Source organism: Channa argus, chromosome 6, assembly GCF_033026475.1.
Source record: "Channa argus isolate prfri chromosome 6, Channa argus male v1.0, whole genome shotgun sequence".
In the NCBI taxonomy this organism is placed as follows: domain Eukaryota; kingdom Metazoa; phylum Chordata; class Actinopteri; order Anabantiformes; family Channidae; genus Channa; species Channa argus.
In genome coordinates this window covers 28,903,447-28,926,287 of record NC_090202.1, presented here as the reverse complement: position 1 = coordinate 28,926,287, position 22,841 = coordinate 28,903,447, and the positions used below count along the sequence as shown (strand labels likewise).

The following is a 22,841-nucleotide window of genomic DNA, read 5'->3' as shown; positions in this document are numbered from 1 at the left end:
GTATATGTCTGACATTGTCAACATTTAATGAAAAGTCTACATTCAGATATCAGCTGTATCCAGTAATGACAGACATGTTATGAAGCAAAGAGGACCATGGTAAACTCTACACGAGTCTCGTATATTACATTTGCTGCCTATTTTGATACTGGAATTTTAAAGTATTTATGGTTTGTGACTGTTATATGGTTATATATTTTAATAGTTTTTTCTAATGCTCTGCTTATTGTGGTTATCTGTATAAACAGAAGTTTACATGAACCTATGTACATGTTTCTGTGCAGCCTGTTTGTAAATGAACTGTATGGTAGTACAGGGTTGTTTCCGTTCCTCATGGTTCAGATCCTTTCTGACACTCACATTATTTCCACTAACCTTTGTTTCCTGCAGATTTTTCATGTGTATTCATATGCACATGTAGAATTCTGTAACTTAGCTGCCATGTCTTATGACAGATACCTTGCTATCTGTTATCCTTTACAATATAACACAAATATGACACCTAACAAGGTTGCAATGCTTATCGCACTAACATGGATTTATTCTTTTATTGAAGTCACTGTCCTGGTATCTTTGGCTGTTCGTTTAGAGCTGTGTGGTAATATTCTTAACAAAGTGTACTGTGACAACTACTCTGCTGTTAAACTAGCATGCTATGACACAACAGTGAACAATGTCTTTGGAATTGTTTACATATTTACCGTTTTATTTGGTTTTGTAGTTTTAATTCTTTACACTTACATGAAGATTCTTAAAGTGTGTTTTTCTGGTTCCAAACAGACCAGACAGAAAGCTGTCAGTACCTGCACACCTCACCTCCTTTCCCTGCTGAACTTTTCATTTGGTTGTTTCTTTGAAATGGTGCAGAGCAGATTTAATATGAACAATGTCCCTAATATGTTGCGCATTTTGCTGTCATTATACTGTCTCACTTGCCAACCGCTCTTTACGCCTGTTCTATATGGAGTTCAAATGTCTAAAATACGTAGCCTATGTAAAAGTCTTGTTTTTGGTAAAATATAAACAACTCATGTTAGAAACAATGTACAGCTCACTTCAATGTCATTAAAAACATAGAGCTACACTTGAATGTAAAACATGTACAGAATGTTTATTGTTGGTAATGAGTAATAAATTATTAGTTGTAAAAATGCACATTTTCTAACCTATAAGATAAAACTGCATACAGAATTTTAAGTAAGACAAAATGTTTTTGCCAAAGATAAAACATATTCACAGTTCAGTAATTTTAGAATCACACATCGAAAGAAAAAATGTTCTTTAAAGTAGTTTGAATAAAAGCAATGGCACTTTGGAAGTCGTTGTTAAAATTTGTATTTATAGGTTTGTAATAATGTTTTTTTGAAATTCCAACAAGAAATATGTTGCTTAAAGGTCGCAAGGTATAAGCCCCAACTATTCATATTTGTACCATTTATCAGAAATGGTGACTGCCGAGCTCGGTCGGAAGATGAAAGTGTGGCAAGTAAAGCACAAGCAAGCAAGAGACTGAAAGTTTGAAAGGTAAATTAAAATAACTTATATACAATATAATATCTTATTTAGAACTTACTTGTAAAGATGTTACTTTTAACAGAAGCACAAAACTCATAGGAACATAAAGGTTTTTGGCTTTAATGTAGATAAGCTGCAATAGTTTGATGTAGTTGTAATTTTTATTGAAGCTGCTTAACATGGAATTGTGTATGTGAAATGGGGAGACAGTTCAAAATAACGGCACAGCTCTGAGATGGACTGGAGACCTGATCAGTGTGAACCCCCCCTCACCCTATGACAGCTGGCAAAGGCTCCAGCCTCCCTGTGATGGATGGATGAACCCCTTTTGATAAATTAATTAAAAAGTAGGAAAATGTATACCAGGTAATAGCAGAATAAATAATGTGTTAATGAAAACCATAACTTGTTGTACTCTTATTTCATTTACAATTACATTTAGTCATTAAACCAAGTCTTTTATTCTACGCGACTTACAATTGAGGTAAACTGCAGCAAATATCTAAGTCAAGGAGGAAAACATCAAAGTAAAGTCCTATCAGAAAAGTATCCACATTTCATGAGATACAAGTGTGAGAAAGAGCAGAAAGTGTCAGGATCCCCATTTTTCACTTCCTCCTTCTGGTCTTGCAGCCACTTCATGTTTCCTGGTCCCGTCACATTAATCAGTTTCACCTGCTCTCATCACTTTGTTTATATACTTTGTACCTCTTCAGTTCCCTCACCAAGCTGCTAGAATGTGTGCTTTATCACCGTGACTTTCCAGCCTTCATGAGAAGCTAATCATTGCTATCCACGGTTCGGACCACGCTACGTTCATTGACCTGACTCTGCCTGCTGCTCTGTGTTAGTGACCAACAGCTCCCTATTGACTGTCTCTGTTGCCGACTATATAAATTACTCTGTGGATTATGAGCTTTGCCAAATGCCCGTAAGAAATCAAATTTCATCACGGACCCCTGTAACCATGCCATCGCGAAGAGAATGTTTTCCATGCCAGGACCTTATTTGATTTACGCCATACCTGCCTGTGAGGCTCAGACGGTTATTTGACCACGTGCTCATAAATAACACTGATTATTGAATCAAGTATCACTGACTTCTTCAGTGTTACCAAGTGTATATATTCACAGAAAGGGATTTTGGAGTTTTTGAATATTGTGTCACTAAGGGGAATTTGGAGTTCTTTTCACGTCAGGGAGACCCACCACGGTTACGTTCCACGTACACACTGCCAGGAACATAATCCACTGTTCCCCGTAAGAACCCTACCTCCCCTTCAGACTTAGGTCATCTCCTCACGCACTCTAGTAAGTCTTGCCTTTTGTTCAGACTCCAGTTCCCGCAAGTCAGTGTTAAGACACAGAAGAGTAGAAGAGGTGACTGGTGTGGAGCAGGAAGTAGCAAAGATTAGTAAGAGTGAAGTGAGGAGGACGTTGAAGAGGATGAAGAGTAGAAAGCCATTTGGTCCTGATGACATACCTATGGAGGTATGGAAGTGTCTAGGAGAGGTGGCAGTAGAGTTTCTGACTAGTTTGTTTAACAAGATCTTGAAGAGTGAGAGGATGCCCGAGGACTGGAGAAGTGTACTGGTGCCCTGATGACCTGCAGCCAGAGGCTTAAGAGATCCTGAAAAAATGCCACTAACTAAGCAGATTGTACTTCTGCTTAGTTAGTGGCGTTAGTGGCAAGAAATACCCAAAGGAAAAAAGAAATATTGCTAGAACGTGAAGACAACAGCTGGGATGTTGACCTGCTTCCAGGCCAAGAAGTGAATACAAAAATTCCAGCAACTGAGAAATGCCTTGTTTACCTCATCTGGTGGTTGACAGCTGCAGAAAAAGAACCAAAGGGCAGTGAGTTTGTCCAACAACTTCAGAAATATGCACCACAAGTTCACTAAACCAAGAAGTCTTGAAGAAACAACCCTGAACAAGGAGGTTAAGAAGTTGAATACCAGTTATTGCCCGTCTCGAAACTTCACTGATTGCGAGGTGTATTGTTGAATGAGGTGTGATAGAGAAAGTAAAGAGTGGCTATTAATTATGACCGACAGATGTGTCTAAGAGGCCCTGACGATGCAGACCATGGAGGAGAGGAGATGCTTTGGCTTATTTCATTCCAGCCCTTAAACGGGCTATATAAATATCAAGGAGATCAGCGGCAAGGTCTCTATAAAGAGCTGAAATATATCAAATCATGAGGCAGTGCAAAGCAAAACCTGCAAAGAGGCCCCCTGATCCCAGAGTGGGCCAAAAAGATTAGACGTGCCAAATTCACTTAGACCCTGTATTATCACCAGGTTCTCTGGAGGGATACCCTTCAAGCAAGTTTTCAGCCAGCTCCAGACCATACGTCTTTATCGATTGATGCATACCCTGGGATACCCTGAGAAGCTTTAGATATTCGACCATTATGACATCAGAAAAACGTGGTGGCCTTTCATTGTCTTAACAAAGTTGAGTTAAAGAGAAAATTGGCCTCTGCCTCCAACTAAACTGCATATAGTGGCCATCAAGAAATAATTGTCTCAGGCTGTGTTTGGAAGGTTACATGGGCAGTTAAGGCATAGCTTATACAGTTCTGTAAAAAGGCCAAGAAAGCCTGACTACCTGAATCAAAGGTCATAGCAAAGACGGGTCATAGCAGAGCATGCCTACTAGAAGCAAACTACACCAATATTGAGGGTGAGCCCTATGTGATGAACACGTCAGCTGTGTGCCCATGACCCATCATCGACTATGGGCTGAAGGCATGCTAACTATGGAAATATCGAATATCAAATGGAAACTGAAATATCAAAAGTGAGACTGCAATAGGTGGAGTATCGACGAAGAGTGTGTGGCTGTTGGGTCTTTACAACTTAATAGCTCTGTGTAACCTTTACAAAAATATGGAAAAGAGATTGATTGAGCTTGAATTTAGTACTAAAAAAGTACAGTGGTTCAAAGAGGTTGATGTGCCAGTCATCCAGGAACTCTGAGTTCAGGACTGTGCAAAGAGAGGCTCAGAAAAATTCTCAGCAAGGCCTCTGAGCTCTGATTCAAGAACATGGCAGACTTGGTTGGAATTGGAGTTTGCCCACACCATTGTTGGAAAAGGTTATCTATAAGTACAACTGTACCCAATCAACCTAAATGCTGTGGAAGAGATGGTTCTTGTTGTGACCGAGCTGCTTGCACAAGGGGCTATAAGTAAATAGCCAAATCCAATTACCCATAGTCCTATACAAAGGGTTTGGTAGTTGGCGGTGATTGGAGGAAGCTAAAAGGCTGTGTTCAACTTTAGGTCCCTGAAAATAAATTGGCAAATGGAGCCTGCATTGACTTAGCAAATAGGATTTTTTTACACTGCCCCTGGCAGCAGCTTCTCAACCTTAGATGGCCTTTACCCATGAAGGAGACTGCGACTAGAATTATAGTTAGAATAGGGAAAAAATACACAGTATCAAAATGGTTTTGCTGTGGATTCCTGACACGATGACAACTGAAAAAAGCTGTTCAGTTATACGTGTGTTGATAAGTCATCTATCTGCCTACCACTTATGCTGGTAAGTGAGAGCAGAATAAACATTTTGTAATGTTCTGTACATGCCTCTGCTGCTTACAAATGAAACCGGTGAGGTTAACTATTACAGCCATATTCGGCCCTGCTAATACTGTGATTTTCGCAGTCTTGCACGACTTCCCTGTACCCACGAAAACCACATGAACACTGGTGTAAGTCATGGTGTCGATTATTCTGATATCTAGGTACATTTCCCATTGGTTAAGACTTTGCAGATGCTTAAAAAAAGGAGCATGGGGGCAGAAGCCTATTTGCATTCATAGCTATAAACACTCCTAAAACCAAGCATCTGACAGCATACTGAAATATCCAATTTTGAGACATGCCAGAAAGCATCATTGGATTTCAGCTCAAAAATTCACACACATTTTGGAGACCTAGTAATTTCTGGACAGTACGGCACAAACAATTTCTAAACTGTGTTTGAGGTTATGTTGGACACTTGTTTTTTCTGACACTAATGCAATATTAATATCAAGCAGTGGGAGCTTCTTCCTATTGCTACCAAGGATGTCCCCTGTGTGCAGTGTAAGAGAGGTCATAGTAGAAATTCATTTTAGAAAGGGTGCAGGGTATGACTTAATAATGCAGCCGATGAATACTCAGATTCACAGTATCAGCTGGTGTTGTTAGTTCAAATCAAATCATTGCATTTGCAAAGGAAATGATCAATTTAGAGATTTATTTTATAATTGTGTCCTTGTCAGTGAATTTGTTCAGCATTATTCCACTGACATCTGTTCAAGTATGCATTATGTTTAAGCTGAAACAAGTCAGAACAATGGTCAAATCTACAGCTATAAAAACAAGTAACATGATTATTTCACTATGTGCACAGTAGAATTGAATATCTGAAGGAGGATGATGATAAACTCTACAGATGTTACATTTTTTATATTTGCAGCATATTTTGACAGTGGAATGTTAAAGTATTTTTATTTCCTGATGGTCCTGTCTCTTTATATTTTTATTGTTGGCATAAATCTTCTGCTCATTGTGGTTATCTCTAGGAACAGAAGTTTACATGAACCTATGTACATTTTTCTGTGCAGCCTGTTTGTAAATGGATTGTATGGTAGTACAGGGTTGTTTCCCTCCCTTCTAGTTCAGATCCTCTCTGTCATTCACACAGTTTCTCCTTCAGTTTGTTTTCTGCAGATGTATTGTGTACACACATATTTGGCTGTTGAATTTTTAACGTTAACTATCATGTCTTATGACAGGTATATTGCTATCTGTTACCCCCTGCAATATAATACACGTATGACAGCTGACAAGATTGCCACACTCATTGCTGCAACATGGTTATATCCTCTCCTTGCATGTATTGTTATAATATATTTAAATTCTCACTCAGAACTGTGTGGAAACACCATTTACAAAGTTTACTGTGATAGCCACTCTGTTGTCAAGCTTGCATGTTCAAATGGGTATATAGCAAACATGTATGGGCTTTTTGCATCTTTTGGGACAATCTCACTTGCGTTAACTTTTATTTCTTATACTTATTTGAAAATTGTCCAAGTTTGTTTCTCTGGGTCCAAACAAACTAAACAGAAAGCTGTCAGTACCTGCACACCTCACCTGGCATCCCTGCTGAACTTCTCTTTTGGTTGTTTCTTTGAAATGTTACAGAGCAGATTTAACATGAACAATGTCCCCAACATGCTACGCATTTTTTTGTCATTGTATTTTATCACTTTCCAGCCGCTCTTTAACCCTGTATTATATGGACTTCAAATGTCTAAAATACGCAGCATATGTAAAAACCTTGTTTTCGGTAAAATATAAATAAGTATACAGAACAGAGTGTACCCGACTCCTTAATATGATAATATTTTTTTTTTTTGTTGTACAGCCTTGCATGCCAACTGCTCTTCAGCCCTTTAATGTATGGCCAAAACTTTGTAAAATATGTCTCAAAGGTTTAATAAGTCTAATATTAAGCCATTTACTTAATGGTCTGAATTTAATCACACCTTTGAGGTATCCTTTTGTAGAAATGTGCATTTGGTAATAAAAATTAATTAATCAAGTCAAACTGTTTCACTGGAGTAAAAATGATAACCTTTGTGTGCATGGAGGATTCATCATTAACATGAACAAATTGAAATTTATCAGATAAGATTTAAACCAACCTAGTGCAGTTCCTGTAATTCCAATTTCATGTTCCAGTCTCTTCAATAAAATGTTATGATCAATGGTATCAAATGCAGCACTAAGATCTAACAGAACAAGTATAGAGATGAGCCCATTATCTGAGGCCATGAGAAGATCATTGGTGACTTTTACCAGGGCTGTTTCTGTACTATGATGAAGTCTAAATCCTGACTGAAAGTCTTCATACAAATTATTCCTATGAAGGTAAACACATAATTGTTTTGCAACTACTTTTTCAGTTATTTTAGAAATAAAGGAGATTAGATATTGGTCTGTAATTGGCTAAAACATCTGGGTCCAGACAGGGTTTTTTAAGTAGTGGTTTAATTACAGCTACCTTAAAGGCCTGTGGTACATAGCCTGTTTCTAAAGATAGATTGATGATATCTAATATGAACGTATCTATTAAGGGTAAAGCTTCCTTGAGCAGCTTAGTTGGAATAGGGTCTAGCAGACAGGTTGTTGGTTTAGATGAGGTAATAATTGAAGTTAGCTCAGAGAGATCTATGGGTAAAAAGCAGTCTAACAGGGATTCCAGCACTGCTGTACATGAAGATCTATCTGTAATATTTGTGGGGAGGATCTGGTGAATTCTTTCTCTAATAGCTACAATTTTATTCATAAAGAAAGTCATGAAGTCATTGCTGCTCAGAGTTAAGGGAAAACTAGGCTCAACAGAACCATGGCTCTTAGTCAGCCTGGCTACAGTGCTGAACAGAAACCGGGGGTTGTTCTTGTTTTCTTCTATTAATGATGAATAATATGCTGTTCTGGCATCACAGAGAGCTTTTTTGTACATTTTTAAACAATTTTTCCAGGCTAAATGAGATTCTTCTAAATTTCTGGAACGCCACTTCCTTTCTAACTTTTGTGTTGCCTGTTTTAAGTTGTGAGTTTGTGAACTATACCATGGAGATCGCCTCTTCTGGTTTACTGCATTCTTTTTCAGAGGGGCAACACTATCGAGTATTATACGTAGTGAGGCTGCAGAATTGTCAACAAGATAATCTATTTGTGCAGAAGTAACATTAAGGAGACTACTTTCCATTGTATTAACATATGGTGAAGCAAATGATGAAAAAATATATTTTTTAAATATGTTGACAGCTTTTTCAGTTAAGAAGCTGCTATAGTGGAATTTTTCCCTAACTGCTATATAGTCTGTTGTTGTAAATTCAAATGTTATTAGAAAATGGTCAGAGAGACGAGAGTTGTGAGGAAATATTGTTAAACTATCTGCTTCAATTCCATACGTAAGGACAAGGTCTAACATGTGACTAAAACAGTGAGTGGGTTTATTTACATTTTGGGAAAAAACAATTTAATCTAATAATGAATTAATATATAAAATGTATGATTTTATCAATCATGATAAAAGCATGTCATCATTGATAAGCATGTTGATTTGGCAATTTTTAAGCCAGATGCCCTTCCTGACGCAACCCTCCACAATTTCTACTGGGCTTGGACCGGCACTGTGCAGTTCATGGGTTTCAGGGTCTTGCCCAGAGACACTTTGACATATAGTCAGGACCAGGGATCGAACCACTGAGCCTATGGTCCGTGGATGACTATGTTTACTGACTGAGCTACATCCTTCATTACATTGCTTTTTTTTTTTTTTTTTTTTTTTTTTTTACATAAATAAATAATTTATAGACGATACATTTGTGAAATATATTTTTATGCTGCAACAATAAACAAGTAATTTTCTTTTATATTTTTATGAGTGCAGGTGTTCTACAATTATTTCTTTGTTCAAATAGAGCAAATAAAATCAATCAGTAGTGTTTTTCAGAATGACGTCACACTGCTGCTTTGGGTGTTTTCCCTCTTGAAAAGTTTAAAAGAAGTCAAAGCTGCTCAGGGATTTGCAGTATGACTAAAGTGGGGCAGGAGGCCAATGCTCACTTTTACACATCACAAACTTGTTTTTTATCATTTTGAACCCAAGAATTCTATTGGTATTGCAGAGACAGTGGTACATTAAGGGGCTTTTAATGAAAATAGTTTTTGTGATAATGGATCTGCTCAGTATTTTTATGCTGACGTCTGTTTGTATGTGCTTGAAGTTTCAGCTGCACACTGTGCATAACAAGCAGTTTGCGACAGTAATAACTCCCAGTTACATTTACAAAAAAATGTAAATTAAACCTTGCTTATTTGATATTCTAAACCAGAAGGAAACTCATGTTAAACTCTACGCAGGTTTTATATTTTACACTGGCCTCCTATTTTGACAATGGGCTGTTTAAGTACTTATATTTCATGATTGTTCTATCTTTATATTTTTTAATTATATTTGCCAATGTGTTGCTTATTGTGGTTATATGTATAAACAGAAGTTTACATGAACCTATGTACATTTTTCTGTGCAGCCTGTTTGTAAATGGATTGTATGGAAGTACAGGGTTGTTTCCATCCCTTCTGGTTCAGATCCTCTCTGACACTCACATTATTTCTGCTTCATTCTGTTTCCTGCAGATTTTCTTAGTATACTCTTATGGAAGTGTAGAGTTTTTAAACTTAGCCATCATGTCTTATGACAGATACCTTGCTATCTGTTATCCTCTACAATATAATACATGTATGACATTTAAAAAAGTTGCCACCTTCATTGCCATAATATGGTTACCACCAATTCTTGTTAATTTTTTTACACTGCCTTTGATTGTTCCTTTACAGCTGTGTGGGAATGTCATTAACAAAGTGTATTGTGATAACTACTCTATTGTGAAACTGGCCTGCTATGACACTACAGTCAATAACATCTATGGATTAGTTGTCAGTGCCTTGTCAGTCTTTGGTCCTCTAATTTTAATTATTTACACTTACATGAGGATTTTTATAGTTTGTTTTTCTGGTTCTAAACAGACCAGACAAAAAGCTGTCAATACCTGCACACCTCACCTCATTTCTCTACTGAACTTCTCTTCTGGAGCTTGTTTTGAAATTTTACAGAGCAGATTCAATATGAACAGTGTACCCAATAGTTTGCGAATTTTCTTATCATTATACTTTCTCACTTGTCCACCACTTTTCAATCCGGTTATGTATGGCCTGAAGCTGTCAAAAATCCACAGTGCATGTAAAAATCTGATATCTAGCTACTAGTGTTCCAGTGCAGTAGCGGAGCATTTGTCTGTTTTCTTCCAAGTTATTGGAGCTTTCCCATAATTTTAATTGGTGATTGAACTTGTACTCAACTTATTGGTCGTTTCCATTTGTAAATGCAGACATACAAGTTTTACACCATTTTTAAAAAATATATATGTGCAGACCAATAACTATGCTCTTAATAGTTAAGGGAAAATCAAAAAATGTAATTACAAAGCTGCCGATTTAAAATAAATTACTCAAACAGTGTCAGTTGTCTTGACTTAAATAATAAAAGGTGTTTTAATTAACCCACTTCAGATCATTGTAGGCTTGACACAAAGCTCAATTCCCTTGCCATTTTCAGGGTTTTCAGGCGAAGGTGGTAAAGACAGGAATTAATGAACACATTTGTACTCAAGCATCTAAATCCATATCAGTCACCTCTATGAAGATATTTTAGTTGTACTCAAATATGGGTACATATGGGTGATTTTGGGTAGTGTGACTATAATAGACTTCACATTCCAGCTTTGAAAAATTATTATATTTCTGTAAGGTGGAGGACATATTTTTGAGGTGACATAATCATTACTCACTTCAACTTGGCATTTGTTTCTCATTTACAGGGAAAACTTTCCAAATCCCCTTTGAGCAGCACTAGATGAAGGTGTAGATGAAAAAGAGAAATACTGTCTTTAATGAAATAAACAGTTGATGGTGGCTTTGACAAGTTGGGGTGATGGACAGTGGAAATTGAAAAGGAAAGAAGAGCACCAGGAAGGAACAAACAAAACATTGAGCAGGATGGTAGGAGCAGTAACTGCACATTCCAAAACTCCAAAGCTTGGGACACCTGCACAAAGGGACAGAGAGAGAGACAGACAGGGAAAAGCACAGCTATGGGAGTAAGAAACAAAGTCAGTGTCATGCAATGGTGACATATATTTGGACAGGAGAGGAACTTTGTACATCAGGGGGTCCCCCGGCAGTCCAAGTCTATAGCAGCTTAACTAAGATCTGGTTCGGAGTCAGTAAACCATCTTAAACCGTAATCTTTAAAAACACAGTTTTAATCCTAGTCCTGACAGTAGAGAGGGTGTCTGCCTCTTGAATCTTAACTGGGAGCTGGCTCAACAGGAGAGGAGTTTTACAGCTATTACACCCCCACAACTCCCACATACCTATAGAGACTGTGTTTGGTCCCCGAACATCTAAATTACATAAACCAAAACTGACCACAAGAGGAGTTAATCATAATAACCTAATAAAAGTTAAGACTACTCCTCTTACAGAACAAACCCCCAAAACTATTAAATGTGGATTATTAAATATCAGATCTCTCTCTTCTAAATCTCTGTTAGTATCATCAATTCGATTTATTCTGTCTTAGTGAAACCTGGTTGCAGCAGGAATAATATGTCAGTTTAAATGAGTCAACCCCCCCAAGTAATATTAATTATCATGTTACTAGAAGCACAGGCCGAGGTGGAGGAGTACAAGCAATTTTTCACTCAAGCTTACTAATAAATCCTAGACCTAAACATAGTTGTAACTCATTTGAGAGCCTTACTCTTAGCCTTTCACACCCAAACTGGAAAACTCAAAAACCACTATTATTTGTTAACGTGTACCGTCCTCCAGTCGCTTATTCAGAGTTTTTGATAAACTTTTCTGAATTTCCATCTGATTTAGTGCTTAGCACAGATAAAGTCATTATAGTGGGTGACTTTAACATTCATGTAGATGCTGACAGTAACTGACTCAACACTGTATTTAATTCATTATTAGATTTGATGGGTTTTTCCCAAAATGTAAATAAACCCACTCACTGTTTTAGTCACACGTTAGACCTTGTCCTTACGCATGGAATTAAAACTCATATTTTAACAATATTTCCTCACAACTCTCGTCTTTCTGACCATTTTCTAATAACATTTGAATTTACAATAATGGACTATAGAGGAGTTAAAGAAAAATTCCACTATAGCAGATGCTTAAGTGAAAAAGCTGTTAACAAATTCATTTGCTTCATCATATGTCAGTACAATGGAAAGTAGTCTCCTTAATGTTACTCCTGTACAATTTGATTATCTTGTTGACAATTCTGCAGCCTCACTACGTTCAATACTTGATAGTGTTGCCCCTCTGAAAAAGAAGGCAGTAAACCAGCAGAGGTGATCTCCATGGTATAGTTCACAAACACGCAACTTAAAACAGGCAACACAAAAGTTAGAAAGGAAGTGGCGTTCCAGAAAGTTAGAAGAATCTCATTTAGCCTGGAAAAATAGTTTAAAAATGTACAAAAAAGCTCTCTGTGATGCCCGAACAGCATATTATTCATCATTAATAGAAGAAAACAAGAACAATCCCCGGTTTCTGTTCAGCACTGTAGCCAGGCTGACTAAGAGCCATAGTTCTGTTGAGCCTAGTTTTCCCTTAACTCTGAGCAGCAATGACTTCATGACTTTCTTTATGAATAAAATTGTAGCTATTAGAGAAAGAATTCACCAGATCCTCCCCCCAAATACTGCAGATAGATCTTCATGTACAACAGTGCTAGAGTCATCGATAAGGCCCCAATCCCTGTTAGACTGCTTTTTACCCATAGATCTCTCTGAGCTAACTTCAATTATTACCTCATCTAAACTAACAACCTGTCTGCTAGACCCTATTCCAACTAAGCTGCTCAAGGAAGCTTTACCATTAATAGATATGTTCGTATTAGATATCAAAAATCTCTCTTTAGAAACAGGCTATGTACCACAGGCCTTTAAGGTAGCTGTAATTAAACCACTACTTAAAAAACCCTGTCTTGACCCAGATGTTTTAGCCAATTACAGACAAATATCTAATCTCCCCTTTATTTCTAAAATCCTTTAGGAAAAGGAACTGCACTAGGTTGGTTTAAATCTTATCTATCTGATAGATTTCAATTTGTTCATGTTGATGATGAATCCTCCATGCACACTATGGAGTTGGATGTCCCACAATTTTTTAAACTCAGACAAAACTAAAGTCATAGTATTTGGGCCCAAACATCTCAGAAATATGAAGTCCAACCATGTCGTTACTCTAGATGGAATAAGTCTGGCCTCCAGTACTACTGCAAGGAACCTTGGAGTTATTTTTGACCAGGATTTCTCCTTTACCTCACATATAAAAAACATTTCTAGAACAGCCTTCTTCCACCTACGTAACATTGCTAAAATTAGGAGCATCCTGTTTAAAAGTGGTGCCAAAAAACTGGTCCATGCATTTGTTACCTCTAGGTTGGACTGCTGTAATTCCTTACTTTCAGGATGCCCCAGTAACTCCTTGAAGAGCCTCCAATTAACCCAAAAACCCTGCTTAAGCTCGAAAGGGTCAGGCTCCATCATATATAGAAGACCTCATAGCACCATATCATCCCAGTAGATCACTTCGCTCTCAGAATGCAGGCCTACTTGTGATTCCCAGAATTTCCAAAGGTAGAATGGGAGGCAGAGCCTTTAGCTATCAAGCTCCTCTCCTGTGGAACCAGCTCCCAGTTCAGATTCTGGAAGCAGACACCCTCTCTACTTTTAAGTCTAGGCTTAAAACCTTCCTGTTTAATAAACCATATGGTTAGTTACAGTTATGCTGCCATAGGCTTAGACTGCTGGGGGACCCACCCCCCAATGCACTGAGCTCCTTTCCTCCTCTTGACCATCTCTCCTCTCCTCTCATCCCGCAATTGTCACCACTGTATGTCATTAACTCTGTGTGTTCTCTCCCGTAGTTGTCTTTGTCCTCCTCTGTCCCCTTCTCTCTGTCCCTTTCTGCAGGTGTCCCCCGGCTTTGAAGCTGTGTGTCTTCCAGCGTGAAGCTACTGGTCCTACCAATCTGCCCGATGTTTTGTTGTTGCTTTTTGTTGCTCTGTTCTTTTCTCTCTCCCCTTTCCACTCACCCCAACCGGTCGAGGCAGATGGCCGTCCACCCTGAGCCTGGTTCTGCTGGAGGTTTCTTCCGTTAAAGGGTGTTTTTCCTCTCCACTGTTGCCTATGGCTTGCTCCAGGGGGAATTGTTGGGTTGAAATGATTTTGTTGTAAATTGGCGCTATATAAATAAAGTTGAATTGAAATTGAATTGAATTCTGTTAAAGGGAGTTTTTCCTCTCCACTTTTGCCTATGGCTTGCTCATGGGGGGAATTGTTGGGTTCTCTTTACATATCTGTATAGGTTTGACTTTATTTTGTAAAGTACCTTGAGATGACTTTGTTGTGAGTTGGCGCTATATAAATAAAGTTGAATTTAATTGAATTGAACAAAAGGTGTCTGGATAGGAAAAGCTCCTAAGCAAAGAAATATTTTTGCTTTATATAGTACATCACTTGAAAGTGGCCTTCGATAAAAGATTCTACCGAAAGACTAATTATAATGTAAATGTTAAACATTGCTGGGGCTGGGGACATCTGCACTTGTGGCCACCACAACTCAGCATGCAATCATATTTATGTTTAGCGCAGAACACAGTCTACATCTTGGGGAAGCTTAGGTCCTTCAATGTGTTTAAAATCTATTACCAGTCTTGTGTAAAGTGAAATATGTTTTGGTGTTATCTGCAAGGCCAATATTGGAGCCAGTGACAGTAAGCTGGCTATGTGCTAAGGACATCTCCAGGGATTACCTTGGAACCTGTATAGTGGGTTGTGTATAGGAAGATGCTACATACTGAGATGTGCAGAACATTATGGAGAACAGCTCACATCCTCTTTATGACCTTATAGTTAAACAGTTTCAGGACAGTAAATGTTTATTGTGCAACAGTATTTATTTGTTTCATTCTATGATTTTCTGGGTGAAAGTGTAGTCACATACATAGAGAAAGTTTCTGAAAATACATGCAGTAAAGATCAATCTTAAAAGTAAAGGTTTGTAAACTAAACAGTCAAAGGTGTTTTAGTTGCAAAGAGCTTCCATTGTGAAAATGTCACTTTTATTTGGAAAAAGTATTTTTGGTTGCTTCATCCAAACTCCAGCTGAAAACAAAGCATTGTCCTGTGGCCACTACACAGGAGTTTAAACAATCAAATGAAAAGCTTCTTACTGCTCTGTTTTCAAAAGTAACCATAGAGACAACAGTGTTCTCCCATGATTTCTCGTGATGCAGAGTGTACTAATGAGCCTGTTAGTAACACTGGTAACACTAAGAACTTCCAGCATGTCCAAGCGTCCTCACAGAGCCTCTTGGGTCTGGTCTCAAGTTGTTTCAGATGGAAATTGCGGATGTTGTTGAAGCTGAGAAAGAGCGGAGCTCCGTCGGGGCTCGTTACTGTGAAATAATAGAGTAAACATGATGAAGGTCCCCACTGCCACTTTCTGTCCACCTTACAAACACAATCTATGAACTAAATAACATTTACATTTATGTTTATTTTCCAGAAAATGAAATAGTTTATGAAGAATGATGTAATGTTTGGAGTGTGTGTTTTGTAGTGGAAGTAAAGGTATTTTTAGATTTTTCTATTTAGTTTTTCTCAGAACCAGGCGGTGGTTGGCCTGTGCTCTATTGACTCAGCTTTTATGTTATCCACACAAAACACGAAAAGAGATAAGAACTATAGACAGTGTAAAAATGGCCTAAAAAAAACAGACCCAAGTGCAGTGTGTGTGGCAGTTCCAACTCAGTCATTCCTGTATTTAAAGGGCAGCTTCACCAATTTTTAACTTGCATGTTTTTAGCTTAGGGTGTAAATATACAATAATGCTTTTTATCTGAAAAATGCTTGCAGATGACATCACTTGGAGGAACCTTCATTTGAGATTGTCATCTCGTTGCTCACACTATGAAGGTTGTGATAGTGGTGAACCTGCTTTTCCAGAGCTCCTGTGGGTGATTTCGTCTGGAGGCATTTTTAGCCAGAAGTTTAAAAGCATTATTGTATATTCACACCCTAAACTTAAGCCATGGGGAGCAAATTGAAAATTGGTGAACTTGCTCTCTAAAGTGCAATGTGTGTTTTTGTTTGGGCATGTAGTGGCTAAGTGTTCTGGTCTGGATTTCTCCTGAAAGCCACTCTTATCTCTACAGTCTTGAGCATGTTTAGTTCCAGGTTGTTTTGAGGGTACCCCAGCACCAGCTGATTGTCTGGGGCCATGTGATGTTTTTCACTAATCGTTCAAAGGATCACAGACATCAAAGCGATTGGCCTGTACTCATTTAGCGCTGTGATAGTAGCTTTCTTAGGGGCTGGAATTATGGTGGAATGGTTGAAGGGGTGTTTATGCCATCCTGGTGTCTGGAGTGGAGGTGAGGGAGGGAGTGCACCTTGAGTGTCTTGAGGTGGAAGTACAGGGTGGATACAGGTGAGGTGGTAGTGATGTCTGAGCTAATGCAGGTCTAGGGAGGTGATTATGGTGTAGAGTGGAGCATGGCCTTGGCAGTAGAAATGGATCCTTAAGTACTGCAATGATGACTGACTTGACAAGTGGATAAGCCAATCTGGAGTCAGTGGTGGGGAATTCCCTGGGGAGGGTACAGTGGTCTGGATCCATAGTACAGAAACAGGCCTGGTATTGAGTGCGTGGATGACCGCAGTGGTGAGTGTCCAATCCCTGGTCTGAAGAAACTCCAAAACCCCTTAAGTGACACAGTAGAAAGAAAACTCCGACACCACAAGGTGCTAGAGACAACTTGGTCCTTCAACACTGGGCTCAAATAAAATATTTCCGTGACATAAACTTCTGCTACATTAACTTTAGCATACATGAAAATCCTTTAACTAGTTCTTAGCGCTTGATTATTTCATCAATTCAGCATATGAGCACATGGTGAATGCTCGTCCTTGTTGAGACCTTGTTGAGCATTTTTGAATTGTTAGACTTTCTGCCACGGTTTTGTATAGATATTGTATATTTTGTAAATAGTATTGAATCTGTAGGGGTGAACGGACATCTTCTTTTGATTGTTTTCTCTTGTTTTCACATTAGGGAGTTAGGGTTAGTGACTGTCTTTTGTTTTGTTTATTTCTATCAGGCTAGCTAGCACTTTCTTTGGGAAATAGCTTATTTTGTTTATTATTTTGGCCTTGGTTCGCCCTGAGTTATAGTGTCATGTTTGTATGACATTTTCTTTCATTTAAAATAAATGTCATACTGTTGGAACATCTGGATCCTGGATTTTGGTTTGGTGACCGGACAGGGAACAGCCTAATTTATCTTTGTATGTTGCACCCTGACCCCCTAGACAGGGGCGTAACATATGTATATATGTGTGTATATATACACACACATATATACACAGCAGAAACTGCTGTTGCACATTTTCAAAACCTTTTTATTTTGAGCTGACATTCTTTGGATATCTGGTTATCAGACAGTAGCAGTATTGGGCCGTTCTATGCTTTAAATATTGGTGGTTGACTGTTAGTTTAGTAGACAATCACGTCTAATGTTTCTTTGTACAACAACAAAACATTAAAGAGAAAAAAGCTGTTGTAGAAAAGAAGTTAAATTTGGCATCCATCTGCTTCCAGGCTAATCAAACTAAAACACTGGACTAGAAGATGGACAATGTCTCACATAAACACTTTATCCTCAATGGCTTCAGTGAATATGGAACACTAAGACATTTCCTTGTCATTCCTTTTTTCATTGTGTTTATCCTGTCACTGTCGGCCAACCTCCTTGCTGCTGTATGTTGTAAGCGGAGACACCTGGCGCATGTGGCAGGGCATCCAGGCGATCACGAACTACAAGACAACTTCACCTGCTTGTGACTGCGACGCCTCCCTCCCAGATGTGCTGAACCTCTTCTACGCCCTGTTTGAGGCACAGAACAACGTGAAGGCGAGGAAGTCCACTCCTCCTCCCAGTGACCAGGTGATCTGTCTAACCACAGCTGAAGTGAGGAAAACTGTATGCAGAGTTAATCCACGGAAGTCTGCTGGACCAGACAACATTCCTGGCAGAGTGCTCAGGGAGTGCGCAGAACAGCTAGCGGATGTCTTCACAGACATCTTCAACATCTCCCTGAGCAGCAACGTTGTTCCTACGCGCCTCAAGGCAACGACCATCCTGCCTGTGCTTAAGAAGTCTACTGTCTCCTGCCTCAATGACTATTGTCCCGTCGCGCTCACACCCATCGTGATGAAGTGCTTCGAGAGGCTCGTCATGAGGCACATTAAGACCCAACTCCCAACCTCCCTGGACCCCATGCAGTTTGCGTATCGTCCAAATCGTTCCACGGACGATGCCATCTCCACAACCCTCCATCTGGCCCTCACCCACCTGGACAATAAGGACTCATACGTACGAATGCTGTTCATTGACTTCAGCTCAGCATTCAACACAATCATCCCTCAGCACCTGATCAAGAAATTGAGCATACTGGGCCTGAACACCTCCCTCTGCAACTGGATTCTGGACTTCCTGACTGGGAGACCCCAGTCAGTCCGGATCGGGAACAACATCTCCAGCACCACCACACTGAGCACTGGAGCCCCTCAGGGCTGTGTGCTCAGCCCTCTGCTGTTCACTCTGCTGATGCACAACTGTGTAGCAATGTACAGCTCAAACCACATAGTCAAGTTTGCCGATGACACGACCGTGGTGGGTCTAATCAGCAAGAATGACGAGTCAGCTTACAGAGAGGAGGTGCAACTGTTAACAGCCTGGTGTGGAGCAAACAACCTGTCTCTGAACGTTGACAAAACTAAAGAGATGGTTGTGGACTTCAGGAGAGCACAGAGCGACCATTCTCCATTGATCATCGATGGATCCTCAGTGGAGATAGTCAAGAGCACCAAATTCCTTGGTGTTCATCTGGCGGACAACCTCACCTGGTCAGTCAACACCAGCTCCATCACCAAGAAAGCCCAGCAGCGTCTCTACTTCCTGAGAAGGCTGAGGAAAGGCTCCCTCCCCCCATCCTGACCATGTTCTACAGAGGGACCATTGAGAGCATCCTGAGCAGCTGCATCACTGCGTGGTTTGGGAACTGCACCGTCGTGGATCGCAAGACCCTACAGAGGATAGTGAGGACAGCTGAGAAGATCATCAGAGTCTCTCTGCCCTCCATTATGCACATTTACACAACACGATGCATCCGCAAAGCCAACAGCATTGTGGACGACCCCACACACCCATCACACACACTCTTCGCACTCCTGCCATCAGGAAAGAGGTTCCGAAGCATTCAGGCCACCACATCCAGACTATGCAACAGTTTTTTCCCGCAAGCCATCAGGCTCCTCAACACACAGAACTGAAATGGAACTTAAACACACTGCAAACCGAACTCAGCACATTCTCATCACTCACTACTCATTTCATTCCACCACCACTTATTTATTATTTATTTACTTTTATCATTCTACATTTACCGCACTACACTGTTTACCTGCTGTTTTTTGCACATTCAAATGCAATTGCACTGTTTACATGCTGGACATTTAAATGCACTATACTGTTTACATGCTGCTCTTTTTTACACCCTTAGCACACTTGACTGTACTGTACTGTACTGTAAAATAGTATACAGTAGGTTTACTGGTCGGCACTGTCTTGGGTTTTGTGTCCTGTCCTGTGTTACTTGTGTTGTCTGTCTACACTGTCTGTCTGTACTGTTTTTCGTCTGCACTGTTTGCACTTGGTTGCACTCGATGCACTTTACTATAGCTTGTGTTGTTTGTAGCACCTTGGTTCTTGGAGGAACGTTATCTCGTTTCTACTGTGTACTGTGAACCACTGTCTATAGTAGAAATAACAATAAAAGCCACTTGACTTGACTTGACTTGAGATCTAAAGAGTGGTGCGACATGGGTCTTTTTTGGCTGATTAAAAATGAGGCAAGCTGCTGCATTTTGGATCATTGGACATGAGCCGCCTGCTGTTCTTCATCCCCAACATGCTGCTAAGCTTTTTGTTTGACTGGAAGGGAATTTCCCTGATTGGCTGCCTGGTTCAGATGCACTTCATTTACTTTGTTGGGGCTTTTCAGTCCACAGTACTGGTGTGGATGGCACTGGACCGCTACTTTGCCATCTGCACTCCTCTGTACTCACTATCAAGATTCCTCAAGTTTATGATCCCCCTCATGGTAAGAAATGTCCTTTTAATCACACTGATTTTGAGTCTAGCAGGAAGATTGTCATTCTGTTCTTCACTGTTTCTGTAAGCACATGGCCTTGGTAGAGCTGGCCTGTGGAAGCATTACCATTAACAACCTTGTGGGATTTGTGACCATGTGCTTCACTAACGTGGTTGACTTCATCTCTATCGCTGCGTCTTATGATGTTATATTAAGCTCAGTGCTTAGTTCTGGGAGGTCAAGCATCAAATTTTTCACTTGTGTATCACTCACGAGGTTGGTACAGATAGTCATAAACAATATCTTCATTGAGTACCCATTTCTTTTTGTTTTCCTTTCGGCTGTTCCCTTTCAGGGGTCACCACCACAAATCTTTGGTCTTCCTCTAGACCTCCTGCCTGGCAGCTCCAACCTGAGCATCCTTCTACTGATATATTCACAGTTTCTCCTCTGAACATGTCCAAACCACTTCAATCTGGCCTCTCTGACTTTATCTCCAACACATCTAACATGAGCTGTCCCTCTGATGTCTTCATTCCTGATCCTATCCATCCTCGTCACTCCCAAAGAGAACCTCAACATCTTAAGCTCTGCTACCTCCAGCTCTGCCTTCTGTCTTTTCTTCAGTGCCACTGTCTCTAAGCCGAACAACATCTCTGGTCTCACCACTGTCTTGAACATGTTTCCTTTCATTCTTGCTGATACTCTTTTATAACACAACACCACACCTCAACACTGTCTTACAGCTCTCATACCTGTCCTGCACCACTCTAACATACTTCTCTGCCGCTCCAGACGTCCTCATACAATACCACAGCTCCTCTCTCTGCATCCTGTCATACGCTTTCTCTAAATCTACAAAGACACAATGCAACTCCCTGTTACCTTTTCTGTACCTATCCATCAGCATCCTCAAAGCAAATGGGGTGACAGTGGTGCAGGAAGGTAGAGCGGTTGTCCACCAATTTCACAATTGTTGGTTCAATATATATATTGAACCAACAACTATTGAATGGTCTGCTATATAAGTGCAGACCATTTCAATACTGCATCTGTTGGACTCTTTCTAGGCATGAAACCATATTGCTGCTCACAAATGTTCACCTCTGCTCTTAGCCGAGCTTCTACTACTCTTTCCCACAACTTCATTGTTTGGCTCATCAACTTTATTCTTCTGTAGTTGCCACAGCTCTGCACATCTTAAAAATGGGCACCAGCACCAGCACTTTTCCTCCAGTCCTCGGCATCTTTTCACTCTCCAAGATCTTGTTAAACAAACTAGTCAGAAACTCTACTGCCACCTCTCCTAGACACTTCCATACCTCCACAGGTATGTCATCAGGACCAACTGCCTTTCCACTCTTCATCCTCTTCAAAGTCCTCCTCACTTCACTCTTACTAATCTTTGCTACTTCCTGCTCCACACCAGTCACCTCTTCTACTCTTTGTTCTCTTTCATTTTCGTTCTCCTTCCATCTTCCCATCACACTCCTGGCACCTGTCAGTACATTTCCATCCTCATCTTTAATCACACTAACCTGCTGCTCATCCTTCCCATCTCTATCTCTTTGTCTGGCCAACCTGTACAAATCCACCTTTTCCTCTTTAGTGTCCAGCCTAACATACAAGTCCTAATATGCTCTTTGTTTGGCCTTTGCCACATCTACCTTCACCGTATGCTGCATCTCCCTGTACTCCTGTCTACTCTCTTCAGTCCTGGATTGCAAACATATGGCTGAGGCCTCTGTCTTCAAGGTCTTAAATTTGCAATTATGGAGGATTTTCCTGGTTGTTGGCAGAGGCATTCCACATAGAGTATGTATGGGCCATGTTCAAAATGTTAGAAGACATCTGCGCAGTGTCTTTAAGGTAAAACACAAGACTTTTCAAACATTGTGTTTCTATTTGGCTCTGTCATTCTGTTGCTCTCTGGGATTTTCAGTCCGCAACGATAAAGGCGTTAATCAGAGAGCATTAAAGTCCTGACTCTGGCTCAGCCAGGACAGGTGGGTGGTGGGATGGTTGGAGGAGAGTTAATGTGTTTAGAGATGAGCTACAGAGCAGCAGGTTAAAACTTAAACTTTTTCTGATTTTTGTGTCCTGCAGCATCAGTGGGCTGGGAGCATTACAGACATATACTCTGCTGTCATACATTATACCTTGGTTCTAGTGATTTATCTAGTAATCTAAATAGTGATGTTTCTGTTTAACAAGTTCTAATATCTTATTCCACAGACTGAATCATTCGATTCCAATATGTTTTAGTCAAGTTTTTTAAAAACCTTTTTTTTTTTGGATGAAAGAAGCATTTGTAAAAAGTCACTTAGATACATTTCCAAAACTCTTTTTTTCTGACAGTAATCCAAAACTGAGACAAACCTTGATGTACCCCTGAAAAAGTCATAGTCTTAAAACATATTAAGGCAAAGAAAAAAGAATCAAAGAAAACAAT

At 39.7% G+C, this 22,841-nt stretch overlaps 3 protein-coding genes and 1 pseudogene across 3 annotated transcripts; all 4 read left to right on the top strand.

Annotated features, from left to right (window-relative positions):
• The first annotated feature begins 96 nt into the window (after nucleotides 1–96).
• On the top strand, nucleotides 97–1,023 carry LOC137129394 (olfactory receptor 52E8-like). The gene has a single exon (XM_067508482.1). The coding sequence runs from the start codon at nucleotides 97–99 to the stop codon at nucleotides 1,021–1,023; it is 927 nt and encodes a 308-aa protein (XP_067364583.1).
• Nucleotides 1,024–5,943: 4,920 nt separating this feature from the next.
• LOC137129476 (olfactory receptor 52N2-like) lies at nucleotides 5,944–6,873 on the top strand. The gene has a single exon (XM_067508688.1). The coding sequence runs from the start codon at nucleotides 5,944–5,946 to the stop codon at nucleotides 6,871–6,873; it is 930 nt and encodes a 309-aa protein (XP_067364789.1).
• A 2,559-nt stretch (nucleotides 6,874–9,432) lies between these two features.
• LOC137129296 (olfactory receptor 6E1-like) lies at nucleotides 9,433–10,356 on the top strand. The gene has a single exon (XM_067508269.1). It carries the CDS (start codon nucleotides 9,433–9,435, stop codon nucleotides 10,354–10,356), a length of 924 nt encoding a protein of 307 aa, XP_067364370.1.
• A 7,508-nt stretch (nucleotides 10,357–17,864) lies between these two features.
• Nucleotides 17,865–21,066, top strand: LOC137129055 (olfactory receptor 52E4-like; annotated as a pseudogene).
• The last annotated feature ends 1,775 nt before the right edge of the window (nucleotides 21,067–22,841 follow it).

What these genes read in the sequence shown, in the direction of transcription:
- LOC137129476 (XM_067508688.1), top strand. Translation starts at nt 5,944, where the DNA reads ATGATGATAAACTCTACAGATGTTACATTTTTTATATTTGCAGCATAT.
- LOC137129296 (XM_067508269.1), top strand. Translation starts at nt 9,433, where the DNA reads ATGTTAAACTCTACGCAGGTTTTATATTTTACACTGGCCTCCTATTTT.
- LOC137129394 (XM_067508482.1), top strand. Translation starts at nt 97, where the DNA reads ATGGTAAACTCTACACGAGTCTCGTATATTACATTTGCTGCCTATTTT.